Genomic DNA, 26,254 nt, shown 5'->3' with positions numbered 1-26,254 from the left:
TACTCTTCACATAGCCTGCTGTCTGCATATATTTGGTTTGGACAATTGTTCATAGTTTACTCACTTACTTACTAGATTCTCTGGTTTTGATTTGTACAATTCTGGTATTTTGGATGTGCAGTTATATCTTATTTAGCCACTTATTCTTAATAAAATATATTATTTTACATTATACTTGTGCCTGCTATACTCTATGCAAGTCACACATTTATACCTGACTGCCTCCACACTAGTTCTTCTGGTCAAGCCTGCCACCATGCCTGTTACTCCGGTTCAGCCCTTGCCAACTCAGCCTTCTACTTTTTCATATTTGGAATGTTCAGTAGCCTGGTCTCACTCTACTGCAGGCACCTTTTTTTAAACCTGTCTAAGAACTTTCATATATTCTCTGGACAGACTGCCTCATTCAGCCAGGTCCTTTCTTGAAGCAACCCTGCATTGCATCCAGCCTGTGTTCCAGCAACCCAGCTTAATGTCAATGATATGTCACCACTGTCCAGTTTGGCTCCATAGACTCTTTGCTTGCTAATCAACCTAACCTTTCTGATCCCCTGACCATTGCCCAGCCTGATGGCCTGATGGGGTCCAGTCATACTCCATGCTGTCTGCTGATGGGGTTCAGCTTGCTGCTGGTGACCTGCTTTCCTCTGCCAAGTCTGCCATTGGTGACCTGCTGTCGTCTGCGAAACCTGCCTCTGGTGACCTGCCATCGTCTGCCAAGCTTGTCTCTGATGCTTCTGTGGCAGTTGCTCAGCCTGGTGGTCCTGTTCCCAATGCCTAGCCAGGTGGTCCTGTTTGCAATGTCCGGCCTGATGGTCTGCTGCCTGATGCCCAGCCGGAGGGTCCTGTGCCTGATGCCCAGCCAGAGGGTCCTGTGCCTGATGCCCAGCTAGAAGGTCCTGTGCCTGATACCCAGACAGAGGGTCCTGTGCCTGATGCCCAGCTGGAGGGTTCTGTGCCCGATGCCCAGCCTGCCTCTGACGGTCCTGTGCCGGATGACCCACCTGCCTCTGTAAGTCTGCTGTCCAATGACCAGCCTGCCTCTGATGGTTTGCTATCCAATGACCAGCCTGCCTCTGATGGTTACTGTCCACTGACCTTCTTGCCCCTGCCTCTGATGATCCAGTGCCAGATGTCCAGCCTGAGGGTTTCATGCTTGATGTTCAGCCTGCCTCTGATCCCGTGTCTGATTACCCACCTGCCTCTGGTGGTCCTGTGCCCATCAGTCTGCCTCTGCCTGCTTCTGGAGATCCTGTGCCTGACAGCCTGCCTGATTCTGATGATTCTGTCCCCAACAACCTGCCTGCCTCTGCCGATCCAATACCAGATGTCCAGCCTGATGGTCTGGTGCTTGATGTCCAGCCTGCCTCTGATCCTCTGCCCAATGTCCAGCCCGATTTTATAAATCCTATGCCTGCCACCCTACTTCTTTTTTATCTACTGCCCAGCCAGATTCCATCTATTCTATGCTTGATGCTCAGCTGGATTTTAATGCAAATGTTAAGTGTCCACCTGCCAATGGGTCTTTATGTGTTTTCTATGGGTTGCCTGCATGGCTTGAGATTCTTTTTACAGTTGCCTTGGCTGAGTCCCTCTGGCAGTGTGCTGCTCCTATGGCACCAAAGCCTGGTCATCTGGAAATACCCTTGGTAACTGGTAGCTATGTTTGCCTTTATGACCCTGGTAGTGGCGAGCTTCCAGGGGAATGACAGAGTACCAATTGTGCCCTGCAATGATCCAGTTGCAGTTTCCATGACTCCAGATGCACTAGGGGGGCCAAGCTTGGGTGACCAGTGCCTTGGAGAGACCTAGGAGGCTGTTGATGTGCGGAGCAAATCCTGTAATCCAGGCAAGCTACATGGTTAAGACTAGACACTTCAGTGTCAGAGTTCCAGTATTCAATTGTACAATCCAAATGCACAATTTCCTGTGTTAAACATGGCTGTATGTATAAGTGGGTGCTGCAGCGGCCGTCGGCTGGAACCAAACAGAATCAGCAAGGGAGAATGTCACCAGCACACCGAGGATCACCAATATGGGTCCAAAAGTTTTAATGAACGATCACATAGTTACAGCAAGGCGACGTTTCAGAGTCTCGCAGGAACCCTTCATCAGGCATGTGACCAGAGTTCCAGTATTGTCACATGACACCAGGGCAAAGTTTGCGGATAAACCTTGAGACCCCAGAATTGGGGTACCTGCAGTTTTGATGGACATGGAGCATTGAATGTTGTACATATCTGAGAATCTGGCAAACAGTACATCCAACCAGTTGCTTGGCCCCAGCAGTGGGGTACCTCATCTGACCCAGGCAGTGGCCTATTGATTGATCATGGCAGCAGGGTATCTCACTTAGAACCCGGCACTTCTTCAGCCTGCGAGGAACGTTTTCTCTAGACTTGTTCAACAAATGGTTACCTTTTATGGACTCAGCTATGTTCAGCTATGGCTGGTTGGAGCGTCCAGAGGCTGCTCCTTAGATGGGGGAACTGTCAGGAAGGGGTGCACCTGCTGGTGGCACTGTGGCTCACAGACCTATATGCTGCAATTCCAGTATCCACCAGTGGATGTTTCTCAGCAGCCAGAAGCTCATGGTAATCAGGCATCACCTGATGCTCATTGTAGGAATTGTATTTAGGCCTTGCCTGTTCTTCTCCTGTTTACCTTGGTGTTTGTCAATATGCCTCTGACCTGTGTTCCTGCTTCCTAATCCTGCATCCTGACTCTGCACCCTAATCCCTCACCTGCCTGCTTTTTTCTTCTCCTGTTTACCTTCTCCCTGTCCTGGCTTGTTCTCTGCTCCCTCTGCCTGATCTCCCATGTATAATCCTAGTTCTGACATTGACTACGCTTCGCTTATTCTGCTATCTGTGTATATATGGTTTGGGCAGTTGTTCATTGTTTGCTCACTTACTTATTAGATCCTCTGGTTTGATTTGTACAGTTTTTGTATATTGGATGTACATTTATATCTTTGTTATACACTGATTCCTAATAAATTATATTATTTTACATTATATTTGTGCCCGAAATTCTCTGTGCAAGTCCACACATTTGTGGTCAGGCCTGTTTCACAGGATACCAGCACTCAGTATCCTTGACAGGTTGTGTGTGTTTTTCATAGGTAAATTTAGCTTGCCTCACAGTAATCAGCGTGGCTGTAATTCTTGTGATAGGTAAATTTAGCTGTGCTCACTGCAACCAATGTAACTGATTAATTAGATCAGTTCAGTGTTCTCAGCTGCTGCTGGTCTGTTTACTCCCTCTGCTTTCCAGAGAGCAGTAACATTTTCTGGAACATAGGTGTGGAGCTATGCAGATGACAGTATGAAAATGTATGCAGCTCTGGCCAATGCCAGGGAGCAGGGCCCTGCAGGGTGCTAGGTAACTGCATAAATACTCTGAGAGACTGGGCTTCTAGGTCTTTTTCTGCAGGAGATCAGGGCAGTGCTACCAAGTGCTTGCTGTTTGTAAGGCCTCAGGTGGGCAACCTGAGGCCTGGATGCTGACAGCTGACTGAGGGGCTGGTATCACTGGAGAAGAGTATCACTTGGAATTTGGAAGGAGGCAACCAACTGTCCCTGGATGTTCTGTAAGTACAGACTGATTTTAGAAATCTTAAAGATGTTTGGACTGCTGCCACCCATCTTGTGCTAGAGAGTCAGCGATGTGTTTTGCTAAAGGGGACCGGCTGGTGTTTTGAGGAGCTTAGTCTATCCAGTTCTCTGTGAAGGAACTCAGCTCTTGTTGCTCTAAAGGAAAAAGCGTGTGTGCTTTTAACTGCTTCTATTACAAAGCCAAGTCTACCATTTGCTATATTTAAGGGCTTTTGCTTCAGCTCTGCATTTAATGGTTTCTACTATAAGCCAAGTCCACAGTTTGCTATCTGCAAGGTATTCTGCTTCAGCTTTACAGAAAGGAGATCACTGTCCTTGGCTTGTACATAGTCTCTGTTTTTGGAGTATTGCACTCAATTCCCTCAACCCTATCCACGTTCTCCAAAAATAAAAACAACAAAAACTGGTTATTGAGGAAAAGAGTGAATGTGTTCTTGTGGGTGTGCGGCAATCCACTGGGGAAGAACCTGGGCAAATTTTCAGTGGCTCCTATCGGAGTGAGCACTACACTTATTTCATGGTTCCTCTATTTTTACCACACTGTCCCAAGGTGACACCTTAAAAAATAAGTAACTACACATTGTGATCAGAGTAGCAGGAAATTTCATCAAATTTCTACAGTACATATAGAGTAAATAAGTTATTTACATGCAATATGGGATCTTCTGGGCATTAAATGTGGATCTAAGTTGATCTTATTGTAAATATTATACATGCTTTTTAGCCATTAGTAATTTGTTGCAATAAGGTTAGAAACCATTTTAGTACAGTGTTTAGAAATTATAGTCCTGGCTTCATTTTCCGACCACAATAAAATAGGAACCACAATCGGATCTCCTGCTGAATGGAGATTTTACCATGTATGCCATGCCATGGTGGAAGGAGGGGTTGAGATCTGGTCATATGGGGCATGCCATGGGTATTTGGATTTTTTGGGAATACTTTTTCCCCCTGATAACTCAAGACTTAAAACTTAAGCGGAGAGTTGTAAACAGCCTATGCCACTATACCCCAGGCTGGTACCTGCAGAAACAGGGCCTTATTTAATGTGCAGGAAAAACTGACCAATGAAATGTACAGCGCTGTGTAAGTACCTATAATAAATAAATAAATGTAACTGGTCCAGAGATACTAGTGTCTGGAACAGTAGTGGATTTAATCACTTCAGCTGCCCCACCTGTATAGCCCCTACAGACTAGCATGGGCCCATTGTTTTATGAAGCCCTTTTCTTTATATAAGATAGCAAAGTAATACATACTGTAAATTATTTTTTTTGCCTATCGTCACACCCTTTTGGATGCCTCTGCTGCCTATTCTGCCACCTATCATACCCTCCACATTCTTTTCTTCACATACTGCCTGCTAAAATAGTTAACCAGCATTGTTTGGATTATCTCCAACCTTAGCTGTTCTTTAAGGGACAGTTAAAGCAACCTGCCAAGTAAATTTTGTATTATTTTTTATAAATAAACTGCATCTATTATTAACCCACATGTGGCTGTAAAGCCTGATGGTTTTTTTTTTACCTTCATGCATGCTATGCATGAAAGCAGAAAACCTTATGTGTGCTGTTTCCCTTCGTGACAAAAGGGGGTATGGCAGGCGCAGCACTATGTAGTGCCTTGTGCGCTGTGGCATTAGAAAAATTATGCAATTGCTGTTTCTTTTGTTTGATTAGACTGACTTTACTCTGTAATTCCTCCAATGCCGTTCTATGGATGCAGTAGGTTTAAAGAGCACACCGAATACTTTATTTAACTTCTTTAGTAACTTCAATCTTCTTCATATAACACTGCTTACAATGGCTTGTTTCGTTTATCTTACAGTGGCTTCTTTCGTATTACAATGGTTTAATTCATATTACAGTGACTTGATTCGTATTACAGTGGCTTGATTCGGTGGATTATATTGGTGGAACTACAAGTAAACACATACAACAGATTTTACACACAGATCCACTTGCACTGCTAAACAATAGTGGAACACATAAGTGCATTAAATACCTATTTGGCCTTCTCTGCTTCCATAGAGCTTCTCTGACTGGAACTTTGTCTGTTTCCTCTTGTGTCTGGTGAGCAAGTGACTCTAGAAAAATCTAGCAGGGAGTTTTACACAGGCACAAATGTGAAACTGGCTGGGATTGGTTAAGGCTCTGTACAGTGTGAGGATGGCTGTGATTGGCTCACCTATGTACTGACTCTTAAAGGCATATTTTCCTTTTCTGCTTCTGCTAACACAATGAATATATAAATGTCATATAACATTCAAAGACTTAATTACAGCAATGATTCTGCTTGTGGCTTTAACATATGCACATATACACTGTACTGAGGTTATTGGAAGGTTTGGTATACACATATACGTGAACCATATTAGCAACCTAGGACTGGTCTTAGCTGGCCAGCTACAGGGGCTCATGACAAAAAGGCACCTGAGCCTCCTCTTGATCCAGCAAAGTGCATGGGAGCCTCGGCTGTCCTGGGTCTCTCTCTCCTCATTGACTGAGACACAGCAGCCATTGGCTTCCACTGCTGTCAATCATAGCCATAGAGTCATTGAGGATAAAGTAGGGGTTGGCCGAGCTGCAGCCCTATGTGTTTTATGGACGCATAGAGTAGGGTTTGGGAGGGAGCAGTCACCAGTGCCCCCATAGCAAGCGGCTCGCTATTGGCAGCACTGGTCAAGTAGGAGGAGACAAGAACGCTGGTGGGGGACCTGAGAAGAGGATCTTGGATGCTCTGTGCAAAACCATTGCATGTAGACAAGTATGAGATGTTTCTTACAGTATTTAAAAAAAAACAAACTTTAGAATCACTTTAATCCATTCTAATCACCATCTTCTTCCCTTTCGCCTCACAGCCAATATTTTTCCACCCTTTTTTATTTTAAATTTTTTTACATTAAAATTAGAGGTTTTAACATTTTGGAGGTTTTTTTAATTTTAAGCTTTAATTTTTTTAAAACTTTTTTTGTACTTACAGTGAATGCATGGTCCTGGGTTTAGGATCACTTTATCTGGTCTCCCACAGGACACAGAACATGGAAATGCAACTATTTTAGTAAATATAAACAGCTAAATACCTTTTCTCATCAACAATTAGAGCAGTCTTGTGACTTCAGCAGAGCACTGGTTAAAGCTTGTAGGAGGAGTTTTCTTTTTGCTCTCGGAGGATGTGAAACCCCTGACCATCTATCTGGACAGTGCTGATTGGCCCTGTGCTGATTGCATGCACCCTCCCCCCAAAAAAAAAACCTCTCTAGCAGTACACACCAAACTGAGCATGTGCATGTGACCACGGGTTCAGTCTGCATCAGGTGGACATTTCAACAAGAGGAGGGTCAGAGAAGAAATGATCAAACAGCCTTCTTACACAAAGCAGAGGATTAACCCCTTTGGTTCCACAGTGAGTATAGCAAGCATGCTTTACTGCATATACAGACTGATTTTACTGTTGTGGGTTTAGTAACACTTTAAAGGGGTTATAAAGGTAAAAGTCTCTTTGCCTTAATTTTTTTACATGCAGCTCTCCCCTCAGCCCTTGTAAATACTCACCTGAGCATGATCTCACTCCAGAGCTGTGCATGTCTGCAGCAGATCCTCTCCCGGCTCTCACAGGCTTAGCTGAGAGCAGCAGGAGCCATTGGCTCCTGGTTTTGTCAGTCAAAACCTATGAGCGGGGAGGTTGAGCTGGGCTGTGTGTCTGAATCGACGCAAACAGCCCAGCTTGGGATTGAGTCCCCACGAGTGCCCACCATAGGAAGTGGCTTCCTACGGTGGTCACTTGGCAGAGGGGAGAAGACAGAAGTGCTTGTGTGGGACCCTGGAAAAGGAAGATTGAGGCTGCTTTGTGCAAAGCCATTGCAAAGAACAGGTAAGCATAACATTTTTAATAATTTAATGAAAAAAAAAGTAGGGTTTACAGTATCCTAACTTTATTACGAACACATGGGGACTTATGAGCCCCCTATGTGATAGCATAGTTCAGATGACAGGTTCTCTTTAAGGAGATAGCAGGGGTAAAGTACTCAAAGCGGGGCACTTCTAGGTTCATATTGCTGAGGTAGACCATCCAACAGATGTACCCTGGAGAGACAGGTAAGCAGGAGACACATGGTGGGAGAGTCAGACTTGGAGGGGGTTGCTGGGCAAACTATGTGATTAGCATAACAGTCAGGCATTTAGGACATTTCTTTACAATTCGATGGTTGGCACTTCTGGCTTGCAGCACTGGGGTCCCTGGTTCATAGTTACATAGTTAGTCTGGCTGAGAAAAAAAAAAGTCCATCCAGTTCAATCATTGAGAAAAAAAAAGTTATAATACTATACCCACGGTTGATCCAAAGGAATCATGCATACTAATATTTGGGCTTGTAAACGCATTTAGTGCCTGGAGTTCAACATTAAAGAGCACAAATGTATAGCCTTTGGGAGGTAAGGCAGGCTGAGAAATTTAGAGATTTTTTGATTTGAGTTTTTGAGAGATATAGGAGCTATCTCACCATCATTCTGGAGTTTGCATGTTCTGCCTGTGCCTGCGTGGGTTTCCTCCGGGTACTCCGATTTCCCTCCACACTCCAAAAGACATGCTGGTAGGTTAATTGGATCCTGTCTAAATTGGCCCTAGTATGTGTACGTATGAATGTGTGTACACACGTAAAATAGCTTACTTCAGCATAGAAAACAGGTAACCGCTTTTTTGCCAGTAACATCATAAACAGAACTAACTACACAAACCAAAACATAGTTTAACCACATGCCGCCCAGCCACAGTAGAAATACGTTGGCAGGGCGGCACGTTTGTTTTCAAAACAGGTAGGGGGCACGCCACTTCCCTACCTGTCCTGCCGATCACGGCCGCGGATGTCTGGCGCCGGGTCAAAGCCGGTCGTTACCGGCTGTGTCCTGGCCATTAGCGGCAATCACTGACAGAGAGCAGGGCTGCAGTAGCTCTGCTCTCTATCAGTTCCCTGACAGCTCCTGACAGGCTGATCGGGAGAGAAGAGTTTATCTCCCCCAATCTGCGTTTCCCTGTGCGATACATACCCCCACCCCCTAGTAACACTCCTCTCACACAGTTAACCCTTTCACTGAATAATAAAGTTAACCCCTTCCTCCCCAGTGCCATTAGTACAGTGTCAGTGTTTTTTTTTTTTTGCACTGATCACTGTATTGGTGTCACTGGGGATGTCAGGGACCCCAAGTCAGTTCCCCCCCAGTGTCAGAATGTCCGCCGCAGTCCTGCAGTCCCACCATAAGTCGCTGATCGCCGCCATAAGTCGCTGATCACCGCCATTATTAGTATAAAAAAAAATTATAAATCCCAGTATCTTTCCCGCCATTTGTAAACGCTATAACTTTCACGTAAACCAATTAATTTACACGTATTGGGTTTTTTTGTAGCAAAGACATGTCGCAGAATGCATTTTGGCAGAAATTTATGACTAAATCTGATTTTGAAATTTTTTTTTTACTGGACATGTTTTATAGCAAAAAGTCCAAAATATTGTTTTTTTTCCTCAAAATTGTCAGCCTTTTTTTTTATAGCGCAAAAAATAAAAACGCATAGGTGATCAAATACCATCGAAAGAAAGCTCAATTTGTGGGAAAAAAAGGATGTAAATTTCATTTATGTACCGTATTGCATGACTGCGCAATTGTCCGTTAAACTAGCACAGCGCTGTATAGCAAAAAAATGGCGTAAAATGCAGTATCTATACCATAGTTTGTAGACGCTATAACTTTCACACAAAGCAATCAATATACACTTATTGGGATTTTTTTTACCAAAAACATGTAGCAGAATACATTTTGGCCTAAATTTATAACTAACTTTGAGTTTACTATATATTTTTTATAGCTGAAAGTAAAAAATATTGTTTTTCTTCAAAATTTTTGGTATTTGTTTATAGCGTGAAAAATAAAAAGTGTGTGTGTGTGTGTGCGTGTGTGTGTGTGTAAAAAGCTCTTCGTCAATTGACGGCGCTATATAAGTACCTAAAATAAATAAATCATTCATGAGTAACTAATATATCAGGCTCAAGATTACAATCAGAGTTGAAACAAGTGCACAGATCCTGAGTTCAGACTTCACACTTACTTCACTGACTCCATACCTTTTCCAGGTCAATGACTCAGAAAGCACAACAGCCAAAGTTAACCAGGCAACTAGCATTACAAATGGAATGAAGCAATGGTAACCCATGTATTTCTCTCATGACAGGCCTTCTAGAAGTGGTAGTTGGAAAGGTTTAAGATCATTGTTTAGTCTGCTGGCTGATGTGTGACCTTGATTTACCTACAATATGCTTTCCATTAATACTTTAGCTACAATGTTTGCATTATGGCATATGGACAAACTGGGAGTGGAAAAACCTACACAATGATGGGACCTCATTCTGAACGTGAAAGAGAAAACCACACAGAACTTGGAATCATCCCAAGAGCAGCAGAAGAGCTATTTAGGTATGAAATTATATTCTGTTTGTGGATGTAAAATCTATCAGTGACTAAATCCTCATAACCTGAATCATAACACTGCAACACATGTTAAAGGGATCAGAGTATAGAATCCTGAGCCATCTAATCTGCAAATCCCTACTGAAAACCCACCTTAGTCAAAGGATGTGGTATGGTAATTTAGCAGATCACTCTAAATTAAAACGTGCTATCCTACTAATCTACCCAAGATTTGCTAGCAGTAGATGTCTGTCAGCATCCCTTAAGGCTCACAGAAAAAAAGATTATTTTATATCTATCAGTACTATAAATGGGTCGGTGTAGTATCAATGGCAGGCAGCAAAGCTATTGATTTAAAGTATAAAACAGCAAAATAAAATATAATAAACAAATAAATGTGGTAATGTAATTTTGCATGTGATTGTAAAGGTTTTAAAAAAAAAACAAAAAAAAAACACAACAATCATGGCATATGTACCTCCTCCTCTTCTGGGGTCCCCGGTTGGCACTCCTGGCTTCTCCTCTCTGTGTGCTACCATAAGATTCCCCTTCCTATGGTGGCACACATGCAGGCTCGGTCCCAAGCTGTATTGTGTGTGTCTATTGACACACATAGTGTGGCTCGGCCCCACCCCCTCTCTGGATTCCATTGAAAGCAGCAGGAGTCAATGATTCTGCTGCTCTCACAGGAGTTCAGTGAGGAGGAAGAGAGAAAGAGCAGTGCTGCTGCTCTCAGACACAGCACTGGATCGAAATCAGACTCAGGAAAGTATTTAGGAGGGACTGGGGGGGGGGAGTGGAACAAAAGAGGTTTTTTTTACCTTATCGCAAAGAATGCATTAAGGTTAAAAAAAAACCTGAAGCTCTTACAATCACTTTAATTATATTGTAATGGAACTGGACCCCGACTGCACTAGGGTATTTCCGTTAGACTCCTGCTTCCCTGTCCAAACACAGATCCACGGACACCACCGCTGGCCATACAAGAGGAGACAGCACCGGACTTGAAGGAAACCAGACAATAGACTGCTTTATTTTAAAACAGATACAAGATATATACACTGGGCGGGGCAATGCATTTAGTAACAAGAGACACACAGCAGACACCCCCACCAAGCCAATACACAAACACATACATCCCATAATAGTTTGCTCCCAAGCAAGACACACAATAGAGCAATGGGACAACCAAATGGCATTGAACAATGAACAACCCCTACCTATACATGTCTACACAATAGCAGGACATTTCACCCTGTACCCCTAACAGGCACAGGGTGACTTACACATAAGAGGGATATGCGGAGCTGCGACAAGGGTATCCCCACCCCTCCAAAGGGGGCTGTGTTCCATGGGCCCCCCACCCAAAGTGACTCCCGTCACATATATCATCAGTAAATACAGACTTTAAGGAACAGAACTAATAAAAGAATCAAAGAACTATACTCAAATTATTTTAAGATCATGTATGTGATATAAATTGGGGAATATAGAGTCTCCAGGGATCTGGCATTCTTTCTGCTCATCCATAATATTGTGACCTTAAAGATGGACAAGCAATCAGTGGTAATTCATATGGTCAATATGGCCTATGGCTGCATTACCACTCTGTGGAAATATAAAGTGCATACAGAGAGTATTCACAGCACTTAATGTGTGCCACATTTTGTTATGTTACAGCCTTATTCCACAATGAATTAAATTAATTTTTTTCCTCAACATTCTACAAACTATACCCCATAATGACAACGTGAAAGAAGTTCGCTTTAAAATCTTTGCAATTTGTTAAAAATAAAAAAAATAAAAATAAAAAAACACGTACATAAGTATTCACAGCCTTTGCCATGTCCTCATTAGGGCGATTTGCTCTCTCTGATTGTCCTAATTGCCAATATCCTTAGAAATTAAAGTGAGGCTAAACCCAAAGTTTTGAGTTTCTACTAGAACAGGAATAGAGGGGAAATCTTTTGAGGCCTGGTTCACACCTAGAGCATTGTTGCAATCTGCCTGGAGAAAAAGTGTCCCTGGCCCTATTCAAAAACACAGCGGCTGAAAATGCATTGATCTGAACATGTCCCATAGGAAACCATGTTAGATAGACTGTAGTGAGTTTCTGCAAAAAGCACCAAACAATGCATAGGTGTGAACCAGGCCTAATAGTCATGCTCATTATGTTTAGGAGACTTGGAAGTTTTGCTTACCCGAACTTCGACTTCAGCGGGCTTCTCTGTTCTAATAGACCAGTCCCGGCAGCTTCTTCGGCCCTGTGGTCTAAGGTCCTCTGACATCAAGACTGATGCAGGGCCTATAGCCCTGCAATAGATGTGGGGACGCTAATGAACAGTGCTTTAATATGGGGGTGCGCCATCTGCCTCGGTAGAGAAAATTCAGGTAAGTAAAAGTGCTTTTCTCATTTCCTAGACAGGAACAAGCATTTAACCCTCGCAGTGTGGGTGCAGCCATAGTATGAGGACCACCTTACTAGACTTTGGAATATAATGCTGTTGTACATAAAACGGGGCCTACTCCTAGTACAATTTCTGAAAAAAACAGGGGAAATATTATGGTGTCTGATGTGGCCTTAGTGCATAAAGGAACTTTATTTGTAAATACTTTGACTTGCCACCTTGCATGTTCTCAAAACTTTTAACTCACTCTAGACTCATTTTGGAAAAGCCAGAAGAAAGTCATTCTGTGGAAGTCTCCATACTTGAGGTATATAATAATGACCTTTATGATCTTCTGGCATATGACAGTCATGCAGATGTATGCCTAAAGCGCGATATTGTGATAGGTAAAGATGGGAAGAGTGCCGTGCCCTCACTGACATATAAGTAAGTTTGCCTTCCCAAATCTTCTATAGTTTACTTTTTGATTAGGAGTCATAGAAGTAGCTAGATGTTTGTACTATTTTTATGTTAAATGTATCCCCTGCCCATCAGAGAGGTTTTCTGTTATCTTTATTCATTGGAATATAAATGTGGGCACATGCAGCCCTGTAACCAACATTTCATGTTGATTCATATGTTTCTGGGTGGTACATGTCAAGTAACATCCACGTTATAGTCAGGTGTCCCAGCAGAACATTGTCCAAAGCTTCACACTGCCTCCACCGGCTTGTTTTCTTCCCATTCTGCATCCTGGCACCATCTCTTCCCTAGGTAAGCAACACATATGCACCCAGCCATCCACATGATGCAAAAGGAAACCTGATTAATCCGACTAGGCCACCTGCCATTGGTCAATAAAAAGAAAATTGCAAAAATGTATGCTTTCATAGGTATCCTTCCATTGCTCCATGGTCCAGTTCTGATGCTCACATGACCATTGTAGGCACTTTTGGCTGTGGCCACAAATCAGCATGGACACGCTGACTGGTCTGCGGCTATGTAGCCTCATACACAACAAACTGCAATGCCCATGTTTTCTGCTTTCACACATCAACTTCAGGGTCAACATGTTTATTTGCTGGCTAATACATCCCACCAACTTTCAGATGCCATTGTAACAAGATAATCAAAGTTATTTACTAAAAGCGGAGCTCCACCCAAAAGGAGAAGTCCTGCTTTAAGGACTGCTCCCCCTCTCCCCATTAAGGATTGGCACCTTTGGGGAGCAGGGGGAGGGGAGCGGGTACCCGAATTTGACAGCTCCCAATTCCGGTCCGATCGCCTAGGCCAGTGGTGGGCAACCTTTTTTTTCAACTGAGCCAAATCTCGCCAAAACCACGATTGAAATTTATTTTGAGAGCCACATTTTTAAAACTGAAAATACATCCCCCATATAGTAATTCATCCCCCATAGTAATTCATCCCCATATAGTAATTCATCCCCCATATAGTAATTCATCCCCCCTATAGTAATTCATTCCCCATATTGTGTCAATTCACTTACCTTTGCTCCGCGCGTTCCTCTCGCCGTGTTCCCGCGCCGTTCTGGTCTTCAGGGCGGACTGTGAGAGGAGAGGAGTTCGTCACGCTGCCCTGCCTACATCCTGGCTGCCCCGCCTACATCCTGACAGCCAATGTTTGCCACGCTCCGCGGGCCGGATTAAAAGGTCCGCCGGGCCGTAGTTTGCCCATTGCTGGGCTAGCTGCAGAGTCCTGACTTTTGGGGCGGCCGCCCGAGAGGAGGGAGGGGAGCGGGCGCCCGGCACACAGAAGAGCCGCATTAAAGTTTGTAAAGAGCCGCATGTGGCTCGCGAGCCGCGGCTTGCCGACCACTGGCCTAGGCGATCGGAAGCGGAAGGTGTCCTCCCTCCCTGTAGTCTTTTGGGACACGTGACAGGTACCAGAAGACTACAGGACCATTCATGAAGCACAGCGCTACTCGCGCATGCGTAGTGGGTACCCGGCTGTGAATACAAGAGGGCAGGTGAAACGAGCTGCGGGGGACACACCAAGGGAAAGGGGAGTGGCTGCATATTTGCTACCCCTAAATTGATTGTATTTTTATTGAGTGGATAGAAGGAGAAGATAAATTAAAACAATTTTACTCTGTGGGACTGATTTACTAAAGCCAAATAGGCTGATCACTTTGCAGGGGAAGTGGCACTTTGCAAGGGAATTCCCCCAGAGCTTAGTGGTGGTGAAGTTTCACTTTGCAAAGAATACCAATAACGTGCAAGGAAAATTAATAAAAATCGCATTTTTGCATGCACATGATTGGATGATAGTTAGCAGAACTTAACCTCATTCCATAAGCTCTGGAGTATGTTGCTTTGCAAAGTGCACAGCCTTTTTGCCTTTAGTAGTAAATCAGCCCCCAATGAAGGCCAATTTCATACTTCTGTGTGCTAGAAATCTACTAATAGGTGCAATCCACAGTTCTAGATATCACTCTCACCATATCAAAAAAGAGTCTGTCATGCACAGTCAGGCCACTAGATACCACCATTTATGCACTGAACCAAATGACCAAAATGGACACTAGTTACAACAGAATCATTAATGGAAACAAAAGCATTTTTTTAAAAACCCAAACGTAAAATATAATAAAAACAATAATAAAAAGAATAAAATAAAAATCTGTTTATGAACTAAGCCAGAATATAATCAGATCTGCAACACATCATAACAGAGGATGAAATACTAACATTAAGAGCTGGTTCACACCATAGAAACACAGCCTGGATGCGTTCCACATGCATTCCGGTACATTTTTGGTACATTCAGGTGTGTTCCAGTGCATTTTTTATGTGTTTCACTGCGTTCCTGTACAGTTCAGTGCAGGAAAAATGCAGCATGTTCCACTTTTTTTTTTTGGAACGTACTGCACTGGTATGATCTGGTATAACCTACTGGTATAACCTACTATCAATGTGGTTTTGATGCAGAACAAAAATGCACTGGTTTGCATGTGGTGTGAACTGGCCAGAAGGGATCCTAAAATTAATAGTACATGGTTTCCAGTGGCACACTTCACACCAGTGCAGTCAGAAACGTGCATACAGAATTGCATTCAGACTGCATTTCTATGGTGTGAACCAGCCTTAAGACTTTACATTTTTAAGGGTTCAGTTTCCAGAGCTTTCACGCTGATCATGGTATCTCATACCAGCCTGGGACAACAATACAGCCACAAAATTCTGCAAGGTTCAACCTCCTGTCTTGAATCAGGATCATGATAGCCCTGGCACTTGTAATGGTATTGGTCAATTGTATTTTAAATATGTTGAGTATTTAAATACAGGAGGCTTTTGTCATATAGTATTAGCAGAGCATGCATACTGTACTTTGATTGTCTCTGTCAAACAAAAACTTGATTTAGAATTGTATGATCAGGGACAGAAGGGGAAATGTAAATATCTTTTGATCTTCATTCAGCTGGTTGCACAGTTCTTTATTAAAGCCCATTCACAGCACAGTGGTAAACTATTCCATTCACTTATAAAAAAAATATAAATACTGTAAATAAAAAATGTACACTCATTTTTTTCTAATCCAATTTTTTAAATCAGTTTCAATTTCCTGCAAAGCTATGCCTAAACTGTTATATTGTTTTACAGACATGCTGCACACATTGACGATATTCTGGATTTGGTGAAAAAAGGTGTACAGTTAAGAGTTAAACATTCAACCCTTATCCATGCAAATTCTTCTCGTTCCCATCTAGTTGTCACCTTAACTGTGACAACTAGTGCTAAATCTGGTGAGACAGTCAGTAAGTACATTTATACAGTTTTCCTGCATTAGTACGTCCTATATCCTTGATGAAGAGGTGTACAACCTTTTATGTCAATACCCCAGGTATTCTGGCACCCTAAAATTGACCTCCAACATGTCTTTTTCAACAGACTTCTATTTATTGAATATAATTTATTATATAAGAGAAGGAAAGACGCCGTTCACCAACCCACTGCATTTGTATGTACATGAATGTAGTCTCAACCAGCTCCTCTCTTGCCATGCTTGCCAAGGGGGCGTAACTAGAGCTACACTGGCTGATGCCACATTTATCTACATACTAATGCACTACGTTGGTGAGCAGCGCATTTTGCTTCTCTTTGATAATGCTTTTACGCCTCTGAATGGTTCACTGACACCAGCTCTCTGCACTGCAAACGGCAGGGAGATCTCTGTCTAAGCTTAGCGTGACACTGCAAGTTTTATTTGGATCATAATTTATTATATCTGTAAAATGTGTTGCGAAACCCTCAGCGTACTTACCTAGGGTAAAACCACATGCAAGACCAGCTCACAAAAGAAAATATCTGCCGTGCAGAATCTTTCCTATTTTTTAGCAATATTTTAAATCTTTTTGGAACTTATACAACCATAAAAACAAATGTTTGTAATTTTAGTTAACTTAAATTAAAACCAGTTTTCACAAATTAAAATTTATGTCAGGTGCCTTCAAAATCTTCAAAAAAAGAAAAAAAAGATATATTCACCTAACTACCTAAGTGGTTAGTCAACCAAAATAAAATCCTGTGGTATATATACAGTGGATATAAAAAGTCTATACACCCCTGTTAAAATGTCAGGTTTCTGTGATGTAAAAAAATGAGACAAAGATAAATAATTTCAGAATTTTTTCCACCTTTAATGTACCCTAGAAACTGTACAACTCAATAGAACAACAAACTGAAAATCTTTTAGGTAGAGGGAAAAAAAATAAAAAAAATAAAATAATAGGGTTACATAAGTGTGCACTCATTCTTTTTGGGTATGAGTCTATCAGCATGGCACATTTTGACTTTGCCCACTCTTCCTTGCAAAAACACTCCAAATCTCTCAGATTGCGAGGGCATCTCCTGTGCACAGCCAACTTCAGATCAACCCACAGATTTTGGATCGGATTCAGGTCTGGGCTTTGGCTGGGCCATTTCAAAACTTTAATCTTCTTCTGGTGAAACCATTCCTGTATTGATCTGGATGTATGCTTTGGGTCGTTGTCATGCTGAAATATGAAGTTCCTCTTCATGTTCAGCTTTCTATCAGAAGCCTGAAGGTTCTGTGCCAATATTGACTGGTATTTGGAACTGTTCATAATTCCCTCTACCTTGACTAAGGCCCCAGTTCCAGCTAAAGAGAAACAGCCCCAAAGCATGATGCTGCCACCACCATGCTTCACTGTGGGTATGGTTTTCTTTTGGTGATGTGCAGTGTTGTTTTTGCGCCAAACATATCTGTTGGAATTATAGCTAAAAAGTTGAAGCTTGGTTTCATCAGACCATAACATATTTTCCTACATGATTTTGGGAGACTTCAGATGTGTTTTTGCAAAATTTAGCCGAGCTTGGATGTTTTTCTTCAGAAGAAAAGGCTTCCGTCTTGCCACTCTACCCCATAGCCCAGACATATGAAGAATATGGGAGATAGTTGTCACATGTACCACACAGCCAGTACTTGCCAGATATACCTGCAGCTCCTTTAATGTGGCAACCTCCCACACTAAATTTCTTCTCGTCTTTTCATCAATTTTGGAGGGACGTCCAGTTCTTGGTAATGCCACTGTTGTTCCATATTTTCTCCACTTGATGACTGTCTTCATTCTGTTCCATGGTATATCTAATGCCTTGGAAATTCTTTTGTATCCTTCTCCTGACTAATACCTTTTAACAATGAGATCCCTCTCATGCTTTGGAAGCTCTCTGCGGACCATGGCTTTTGCTGTAGGATGTGACTAAGAAAATGTTAGGAAAGACCTACTAGAACAGCTGAACTTTATTTGGGGTTAATCAGAGGCTATTTAAATGATGGCAGATGTGTGCTGACTCCTATTTAACATGATTTTGAATGTGATTGCTTAATTCTGAACACAGCTACATCCCCAGTTATAATAGAGTGTGCACACTTATGCAACCACATTATGTTAGTTTTTTTATGTTTACTTCCCCCCCCTAAAAGATTTCAGTTTGTTTTTCAATTGATTTGTACAGTTTATAGGTAACATTAAAGGTGGAAAAGGTTTTGAAATGATTTTTGTCTCATTTTTTTACATCACAGAAACCTGATATTTTAACAGGGGTGTGTAGACTTTTTATATCCACTGTATCTGTCTTGTTGCAGACCTTTTATTTCAAAGCAGAATGAAATGGCTCTTTATTTGAATGTGTGTTTTCTTTTGTTGTAAGTCTGTTGGTAGTGTTGTACACAAGACCTGATGAAGCAGCCTAAACACTTTAAAACCTGTTGTTTGATTATACTGTAAAATAAATATTAGAACACAACTAACAACCCTTTTAGATATAGCCAGAGGTACATTATCAGCTTATCGTTGCTTGTAGTTTAGGAGTGCCCTTTGTTTAAAGAAAAAAAAAAAAACACAAGAGCTGCTAATGGCTTATAGTAAAACTGGCCATAGACAGATTGTAATTTGGCTTCCCATGTACATAAAAGGGAAACATCAGAGCAGTTCTCAGAGCAAACTGTCCAAAATGGTGTCAGGTAGGATAGAGAAGAGGGAGAGGCCAGGGTTGGATTATAAAGGGTGAACAAGGATTTCTAACCTGTAGTGTCCAGTGGCTGAGAATCCCCAAACCACCATCATGTATGTATGCCCGTTGGGTGTCATAGGTGGTCTACGAAACATAAATGCCTTTAAAACTGTCCTTTTTTAAGTGGATTATTTACTTTAAAAAATCCTTTATACAACAAAATGTTGGGAGAAGTCTCTTAAAAGGGAAGCAGCAATGCAACTTTGAGTTATCTCATGGGCTTTAATGGTATTCTATCAACAAGTAAAGATGTTATGCCAAACATTTACATCATTCAGTTTTAGTTAACATTTTTTTCTGTAGGCACATCTAACAGTCAAAAATACAAACCAGTAAAAACAAAACTGCAGTTGGTTGACTTAGCTGGAAGTGAATGTGTAGGTATGTGGTATAATTTTTTTTAAAACTGAATGTAAAGCATATTATGTATTTCTGTATGAAACTAAGCCACGTGTCCTGTTTCAGTCAAATTATATTTATCATAAAAGAAGCCTTACTACAGCATACACCTATCATTACTTATCAATTTAACAAGTTCACTGCACTCCTAAAAAAAAAAAATCATCAATGTCACATGCCCTGTCCCTCTCCCCCACTGACACCCCTCTTTGCTGTATGAAAAGCTTGTTTGGCTGTACTTCTCCTGTGGATCAAAGGAGTGCAGTTTGTTTTGCACTTCTGTGACCAGTTTTCAGCTGACAGCAGGCTAAAGCAGAGCAGAGAGCAGTGACTGACAGTCACCGCTCTCTGCTCAGAGTGGCAGGGAGAACTGAGCAATCAGCAGTGTTTGCTCCCTCAGTTCTCAGCCTAAGAGCCAATGGGGGACTTTGGCCGCAGTGCAGTCTACCTGTGGTTTTCGTGTGGGTTAACTCTGCTTTCCCGCAGATTTGGTACATTTATTGAAAGCGCACCAAAACTGCAGAATACATAGTGCTAGGAGTTAGAGAAAAGGGTTTATTTTAGCAGAAAAGGGGGATCAAAGTCCCTCAAGCTAAAAACTTTATCTCTCAGCAATTAAAAAAGAAAACCTAAAGTTCTGCTTTAAAAACACATTTTTGGGACAAGCAAGACTTTTTTGCTGATATTTTTTCTGCAAAAAAAAAAAAAATCATGTACAGATGGTTGTTCACCTCTTTGATCTGCAGAAGAGTAAATACAAAGTAACAATAATATTACAACATTTTGTTTTTCAATTTGGCATCTACACAGCACGAAAACTGTTTAGGGTGCTTTCACACTGCCATGCAGTGGGCTACACTGACTGCAGGGTGGTATACCTGTGGATTTTGTGCTGGTTAGCTGCACTATCCCATAGAGTCCTTTAATGTCAGTCAGTTTTGCTGTGCTTTCTGGAAGTGCACCAAACCCGCGGGACATAATGGAAGTCTATGGGAAAGCACAGCTAACCTGCATGATAACTGTGGGTGCACTGCACTGTGGCCAAAGCACAGCAAATCAGTGTGAAGCCACCCTAAAGCCTTGTACACATGACCAGAAAATCGTACAAAAAATACAGCTTTTGAGGCGATCGTATGATAATTTGATTATTAGTACACAGCTTTCATCTGAAAATATTAAAAGGGACAAGCACGAAATTTTTTCTCGTACAATACCTGATCGTACAATTTTCGTTTAACCACTTGCCCTCCTGAGGATTTACCCCCCTTCCTGACCAGGCCATTTTTTGCATTACAGCACTGCATTACTTTAACTGACAATTGCGTGGTCATGCAACACTGCACCCAAATTAAATTTACGTCCTTTTTCCCCCCCATAAATTGAGCTTTCTTTCGGTGGTATTTGATCGCCTGTGAGTTTTTTATTTTTTGCGCTATAAAAAAAAACCCCGACAATTTTGAGAGAAAAACAATATTTTTTAATTTTTGCTATTAAACATGTCCAGTAAAAAAATTTACAAAATCAAATTTTGTCATAAATTTAGGCCAAAATGTATTCTGCTACATGTCTTTGCTAAAAAAAAAAACAATTGAGTACTGTCTGTGATACTTTTTTTATTTGCACTAACATACAATTTTGAGGACAAGCTTTGGGGATATGTCCCCTTCTTCAAAGTCCAAGCAGTACTATACAAATCACAAAGTTTCAGCAGAACATTCGAAGGGATGAAAAAAAGAAAAAAAGAAAAAAAAGAAAAAAGGAGGTTAGAGATAAGATACAGCAAAAGCGAGGGGGGGAAATACTACACTCACACAGAGGGAGTTAAGCTTGAGCTAATAGTCATAAAACTGTCGGATAATGATTGAGGAATCCCATGTCCAAATTCAGGCCGTTATCTCTTGTGTTTTCATCCCTTCTAACGCTCTGCTGAAACTTTGTGATTTGTATAGTACTGCTTGGACTTTGGAGAAGGGGACATACCCCCAAAGCTTGTTCTCAAATTTGTATGTTAGTGCAAATAAAAAAAGTATCACGGACAGTACTCAATTGTTTGTCGCAAATGCACTAATATGGCTACAATCACCTCAAGCTAAAAAAAAAAAAATCACAATACATGTAAATTAATTGGTTTACATGAAAGTTATAGTATTTATAAATATAGATACTGGAATGTTTTTTCCTATTTTTACTAGTAATAGCAGTGATCAGCAACTTCTAGCAGGACTGCGGCAGATATTCTGACACTGGGGGGGCAATATTACAGTGATCAGTGCTAAAAAAAAAAAAAAAAAAAAAAAAGAACTGACACTGTACTAATGGCACTGGACAGGAAGGGGGAAACAGGAAGGAAGACCAAAGGGTTAACTGTGTGCTGGGTGTGTTTTACTATGGGGCCCTGCTTCACTGTAATCACACTGCTTTGCATGGCTGTGCTGTGCACAGCCATCCAAAGCAGTGTGCAGGAGCTGACAGGGAGAATTGTTTTGTATACAAACAGTTCTCCCCATCGGAGATGCTGGGCAATCACTGGGCACTGGTGAGTAATCACTGGCCAGGACCCAGTGACTGACAGCTGCGAACGGCAGCGTGAGTAGGGTGCGCATGCGCCTCGCACATGCCCCCTACCCAGAAATGCAAAATTACGTGTATATATACACGTGGTTTTGCACACCTGTGCTGCCCTGTAGCAGTATATCTGCTATAGGGTGGTCGGTAAGCAGTACATTTTTCGTCCGAGAATACAATACAGTACGTTACTTCCAAATTTTTATTCCGTAATACAAGCATTTTTTGTAACTTTAGTAACCTCTTACCAAAAAAATGGATGATCATCCGTCCGATATTCTCATCGTGTGTATGGGGGCTTAAGATGCCAGGAAATTAGTCAGGTGCCAGGGACAATGTAACTCCTATTAATGCAGTCAATTTAAATTTATCATAGAAGAAACCTAATCACAACACTCAATTTTATATATTAAACAATAAATCTCTTTACAGAACAGTAAGAATTTTTTTTTAAATGAGACACAGATGACACAAAAATCTTTTGTAAAGAGTAGGGTATGGTTAAGCAACCCGTCAGATTTTTTTTTTGAACTTTTGGAATAATTGTTTTTCAGCGTTGTAATACATATTGTTCTATCAGTTATAAAAAGGAGTGGCAATATTACATCTGGATATTTTTTTATTTATTTAATAGGTATGTCTGGTGTACAGGGAGCAGCCTTAAGAGAAGCTTCATTTATTAATCGAAGTTTATCTGCTCTGTCGGACGTACTGGGAGCCTTAGCAGAACATCGCACTCACATTCCTTATCGTAACAGCAAACTTACACACCTGCTACAGGATTCTATTGGTGAATGCATTTCCTTGTATAATGTGTGTATAAATGCAGGAGATGTTGATGTAGGGAGTTTGAAAATGTCATGATTAAAGGGGTTCGAAAGAAAGGCAATCCCCAGATTAAGGTAAAAAATGTCTCAGTAAGTATAGCGCCCACTCAACCCCCTTTTATTTACTTGGCACAAACAGGGATAAGTGAGCGCTAAAAGTCATTGCAGCCGCTAAAACACCAAAAGGTACCAAAAAACTTCCGAAAAAAGGGTGTAGTGCTAAAATGACCATATTCATATGTAAACCAGAATAAATGAAAATCATAAAATGATAAGTGACTATGTCACTATACAATGACTGATAGTGTATAGGGTGCTAAAAATAGATGATCGACATATAGTCCAATATAATGTGCTTGGGAGATCGAGAAGATCTTCAATATCTGGTGATCTTATCCAATAAGGTGGTGATGTGGCCAAGATTGTAAAGACTGCGCACTCACCAGATGCGCAATCAATATGCGCAGTTAGAGATAACTCTCTCAGTAACCTGGAGGTCCCTTTAAGGTGGAAATGGTCTAGTCTGATGTCCCTCACTTTTCAAAATCCGCTGTCAGCAATGGCACAGCCGCTCTGTGGGTGGTTGAAAGCTCCCAAGGAGCCTGGCACACCCCCTATGAATATGTGCTATTGCACGAAACGTGTCAGAGAGACGTCACGCCGCCGGCACCATGTGGGTCCCATCGTCCATCTTTAGAACCTAGATCTGGTCAGTGTATGCTGCTGTTTTATCCCTTACTGCTGCTTGTTATTTGGAATAAATATCCATTACTTTTAAAACAATATCACGCTATTGGGCTCCTCTTTCTGGGGCTCCTTGGGAGCTTTCAACCACTCACAGAGCGGCTGTGCCATTGCTGACAGCGGATTTTGAAAAGTGAGGGACATCAGGCCACACCAGACCATTTCCACCTCCAAGTTACTGAGAGTGTTATCTCTAAATGCACATATTGATTGCACATCTGGTGAGTGCGCAGTCTTTACAATCTTGGCCACATCACAACCTTATCGGATAAGATCACCAGATATTGAAGATCTTCTCGATCTCCCATGCACCTTATTTTGGACTATATGTTGATCATCTATTTTTAGCACCATATACACTATCAGTCACTGTATAGTGACATAGTTTATTACCACTCAGTCACTTTATTCATGTGTTAGCACATTATCAATGGTGTCACTTATATAACTGTTTGCGTTATTATATGCTTATATATTTGATGAGAGTGACACCTTTTTATGGTACCACTGAATCACTTTATTATTGCTAGCACCTTGTCACTTGTCATTTTATGATTTTCATTTATTCTGGTTTACATATGATTATGGTCATTTTAGCTCTACACCCTTTTTTATATTGATTTCCTTTTATTTACCTGCCTCTTTTATCGATCTAGCTCTGTGTCCATCTACAACCAAAGTTGTTCTCTCCCCATCCTCCCACAGGCACAGAGGCAGGAGTCATTGGCTTCTGTCAAACAAATCCAGTGAGGAAGATGCATAGCTGAGTTACACTGCCTGTGTCTATAGATGCACACAGCCTGGCTTAGGAGCAGGCCCACAGGAGCGTCCCCATAGGAAGCTGCTCCCTATGGTGGTGCACAAAAAAGAACAGGAGCCTAGGGCTCCGGTGGGGGACCCCAGAAGAGGAGGATTTGGGCCACTCTGTGCAAAACTATTGCACAGAGCAGGTAAGCATAACACGTTTTTTATTTTATATAAAAAAATAAACCTTTACAATTGCTCAAAGGTTCCATTAGGACAATGGAATGTTTTTTTTCTACGTGCTTTCTGGCACATTTGTTGCACAACAGTATATTGTTTGGGCTGCCCTATGCATGACGAACGTGCCAAAATAGATCCTGCACCTTTTTATGAGCCTTGGCCTTAGGAAATAAATCTAAATGCAACTAAAAGCATGGGGCATTTTTCCATTATCCTGTGAGCCTTGGCCTTAGGATGACACGGAGTCCAGGGGATGTATAATTGACTACCTGGACTAACAGGAAAGAATTGTAATGCACTGGACATCATTTAGCATGGAAATGCCCCGCTGGCATTAAGTCTGCATGGAGGACACAGTGGCTCCAGATAGCCAGTTTCTTGGCTGTAATAACAAATATCTGCCAAAGGCAAGAACCTTGCAGCAGCCTTACTCCCTATTTGTTACATACAGTAGTTTTAAAGTATATTTTAAATTATACGCTCAAATTTGAGAAAAATCCCACTATACTGTACATTTCTTACTTATTTCCATGTGCAAAGCATAACTAAAAATGTTGTTTTTTTTTTTTTTTTTTTTTTTTAAGGTTTCTTACCTTTTAGAAATTTCTTAGAATGTATCATGACAGAATGCAAGCATTTCTGAACACGTTCAGTCAGTGTGTCCCAATAGAAAGGCTGAGCTTCCTCTCCCTTATATACAATGAAGATGGCCAGCTACTAAATCTTTAACCAATTTTACAACTGTTAATGATCTAGCACAGTTCAGACAGGGTTAATTATAACAAATACATCTCCCCCAGCTCCCTCATAAACAAAGAGAACTAAATAGGATTTTCCAGGACTGGAGTTGTCAAAAATTAACATGTAAAATGGTAAAAAAATATATATTTTTTAATTTTTTTTAGATTGTAAGATGTGACTGAAAGTAGGTGTTCATAAAGTCACTGACTGGAGCTCAAGGACACAATTTTAATGATAACCACTTGAGTTTTTTTTTTTAAATTACAATGCTGCTGTCTATTGCAACATATCAGGAAGTCATTCATACAGACTTGCATTGCTACAAACAGGTCCATTTTAAGATAGGCCCTATAAAATTTTGTAATTTGTAAAACTATGTAGCGCTACCCCCAAAGGAGCCACTTGTATGGCTCTCCTTGCCTTGCAGTCAGGCACAGTGTATTTCTGCAGCCAAATACACTCACAAACACTTCTGCTCGTTGTCTTCAATGACCAGACTAGGAGAGTCTTTTGGAGTTTTATTGTAGAACTGGGAAGGGGAACTGTAGTAGAATACTCCAAAATGAAAACTATTCACACTGAGGACATCAGAACTTATCTCTTAGTTAAGCAGTATTGAAGTCCTGACTGAAAGCAGACAGCAGACTTCTCTTTAAAGTGTAACAAAAAGTAGTTTAGGAGTGAGCAAAATCCCTTTTGTCAGTAGTAGTAATAGTTACAGGGCTTAGGTATAAGACAGAAAAGGTACCGTAGCTGAGCAAAGTCCCTTTGCATTAACAACACTCGGACAAGCTCTTCAGAACACTAGCCAGTGTTCCCTTTTTCCAGACCCACACTGACTATCAGGCACCTGTGGAGGGAGCAAGCACGCAGTGTCCCCAAATTCCTCAATGACAATACTCACAAGGCCCAAGGAGAGAATGGTTGTCTCCATCCAATCTTCCAAGTGAAACACTCCAGTGGCACTAGACAGAGCTT

General features: G+C 41.5%; 1 protein-coding gene across 1 annotated transcript in view; it reads left to right on the top strand.

Annotated features, from left to right (window-relative positions):
• The window catches only part of KIF25 (kinesin family member 25), a 74,601-nt gene that overhangs the window by 47,412 nt on the left and 935 nt on the right, over positions 1 to 26,254 (top strand). The window contains exons 10-14 of the mRNA XM_089668558.1: positions 9,944 to 10,081; positions 12,736 to 12,909; positions 16,083 to 16,237; positions 19,320 to 19,397; positions 22,615 to 22,770. Of these exons, the coding sequence (XP_089524684.1) occupies positions 9,944 to 10,081; positions 12,736 to 12,909; positions 16,083 to 16,237; positions 19,320 to 19,397; positions 22,615 to 22,770 (701 nt within the window). The remainder of the gene's footprint in view (positions 1 to 9,943; positions 10,082 to 12,735; positions 12,910 to 16,082; positions 16,238 to 19,319; positions 19,398 to 22,614; positions 22,771 to 26,254) is intronic.

Source organism: Staurois parvus, unplaced genomic scaffold, assembly GCF_062004578.1.
Source record: "Staurois parvus isolate SC_StPar_1 unplaced genomic scaffold, SC_StPar_1.0 ptg000059l, whole genome shotgun sequence".
Lineage (NCBI taxonomy): Eukaryota > Metazoa > Chordata > Amphibia > Anura > Ranidae > Staurois > Staurois parvus.
Note: the sequence above shows the minus strand (reverse complement) of the source record. Positions and strands in the feature narration are given on the sequence as shown.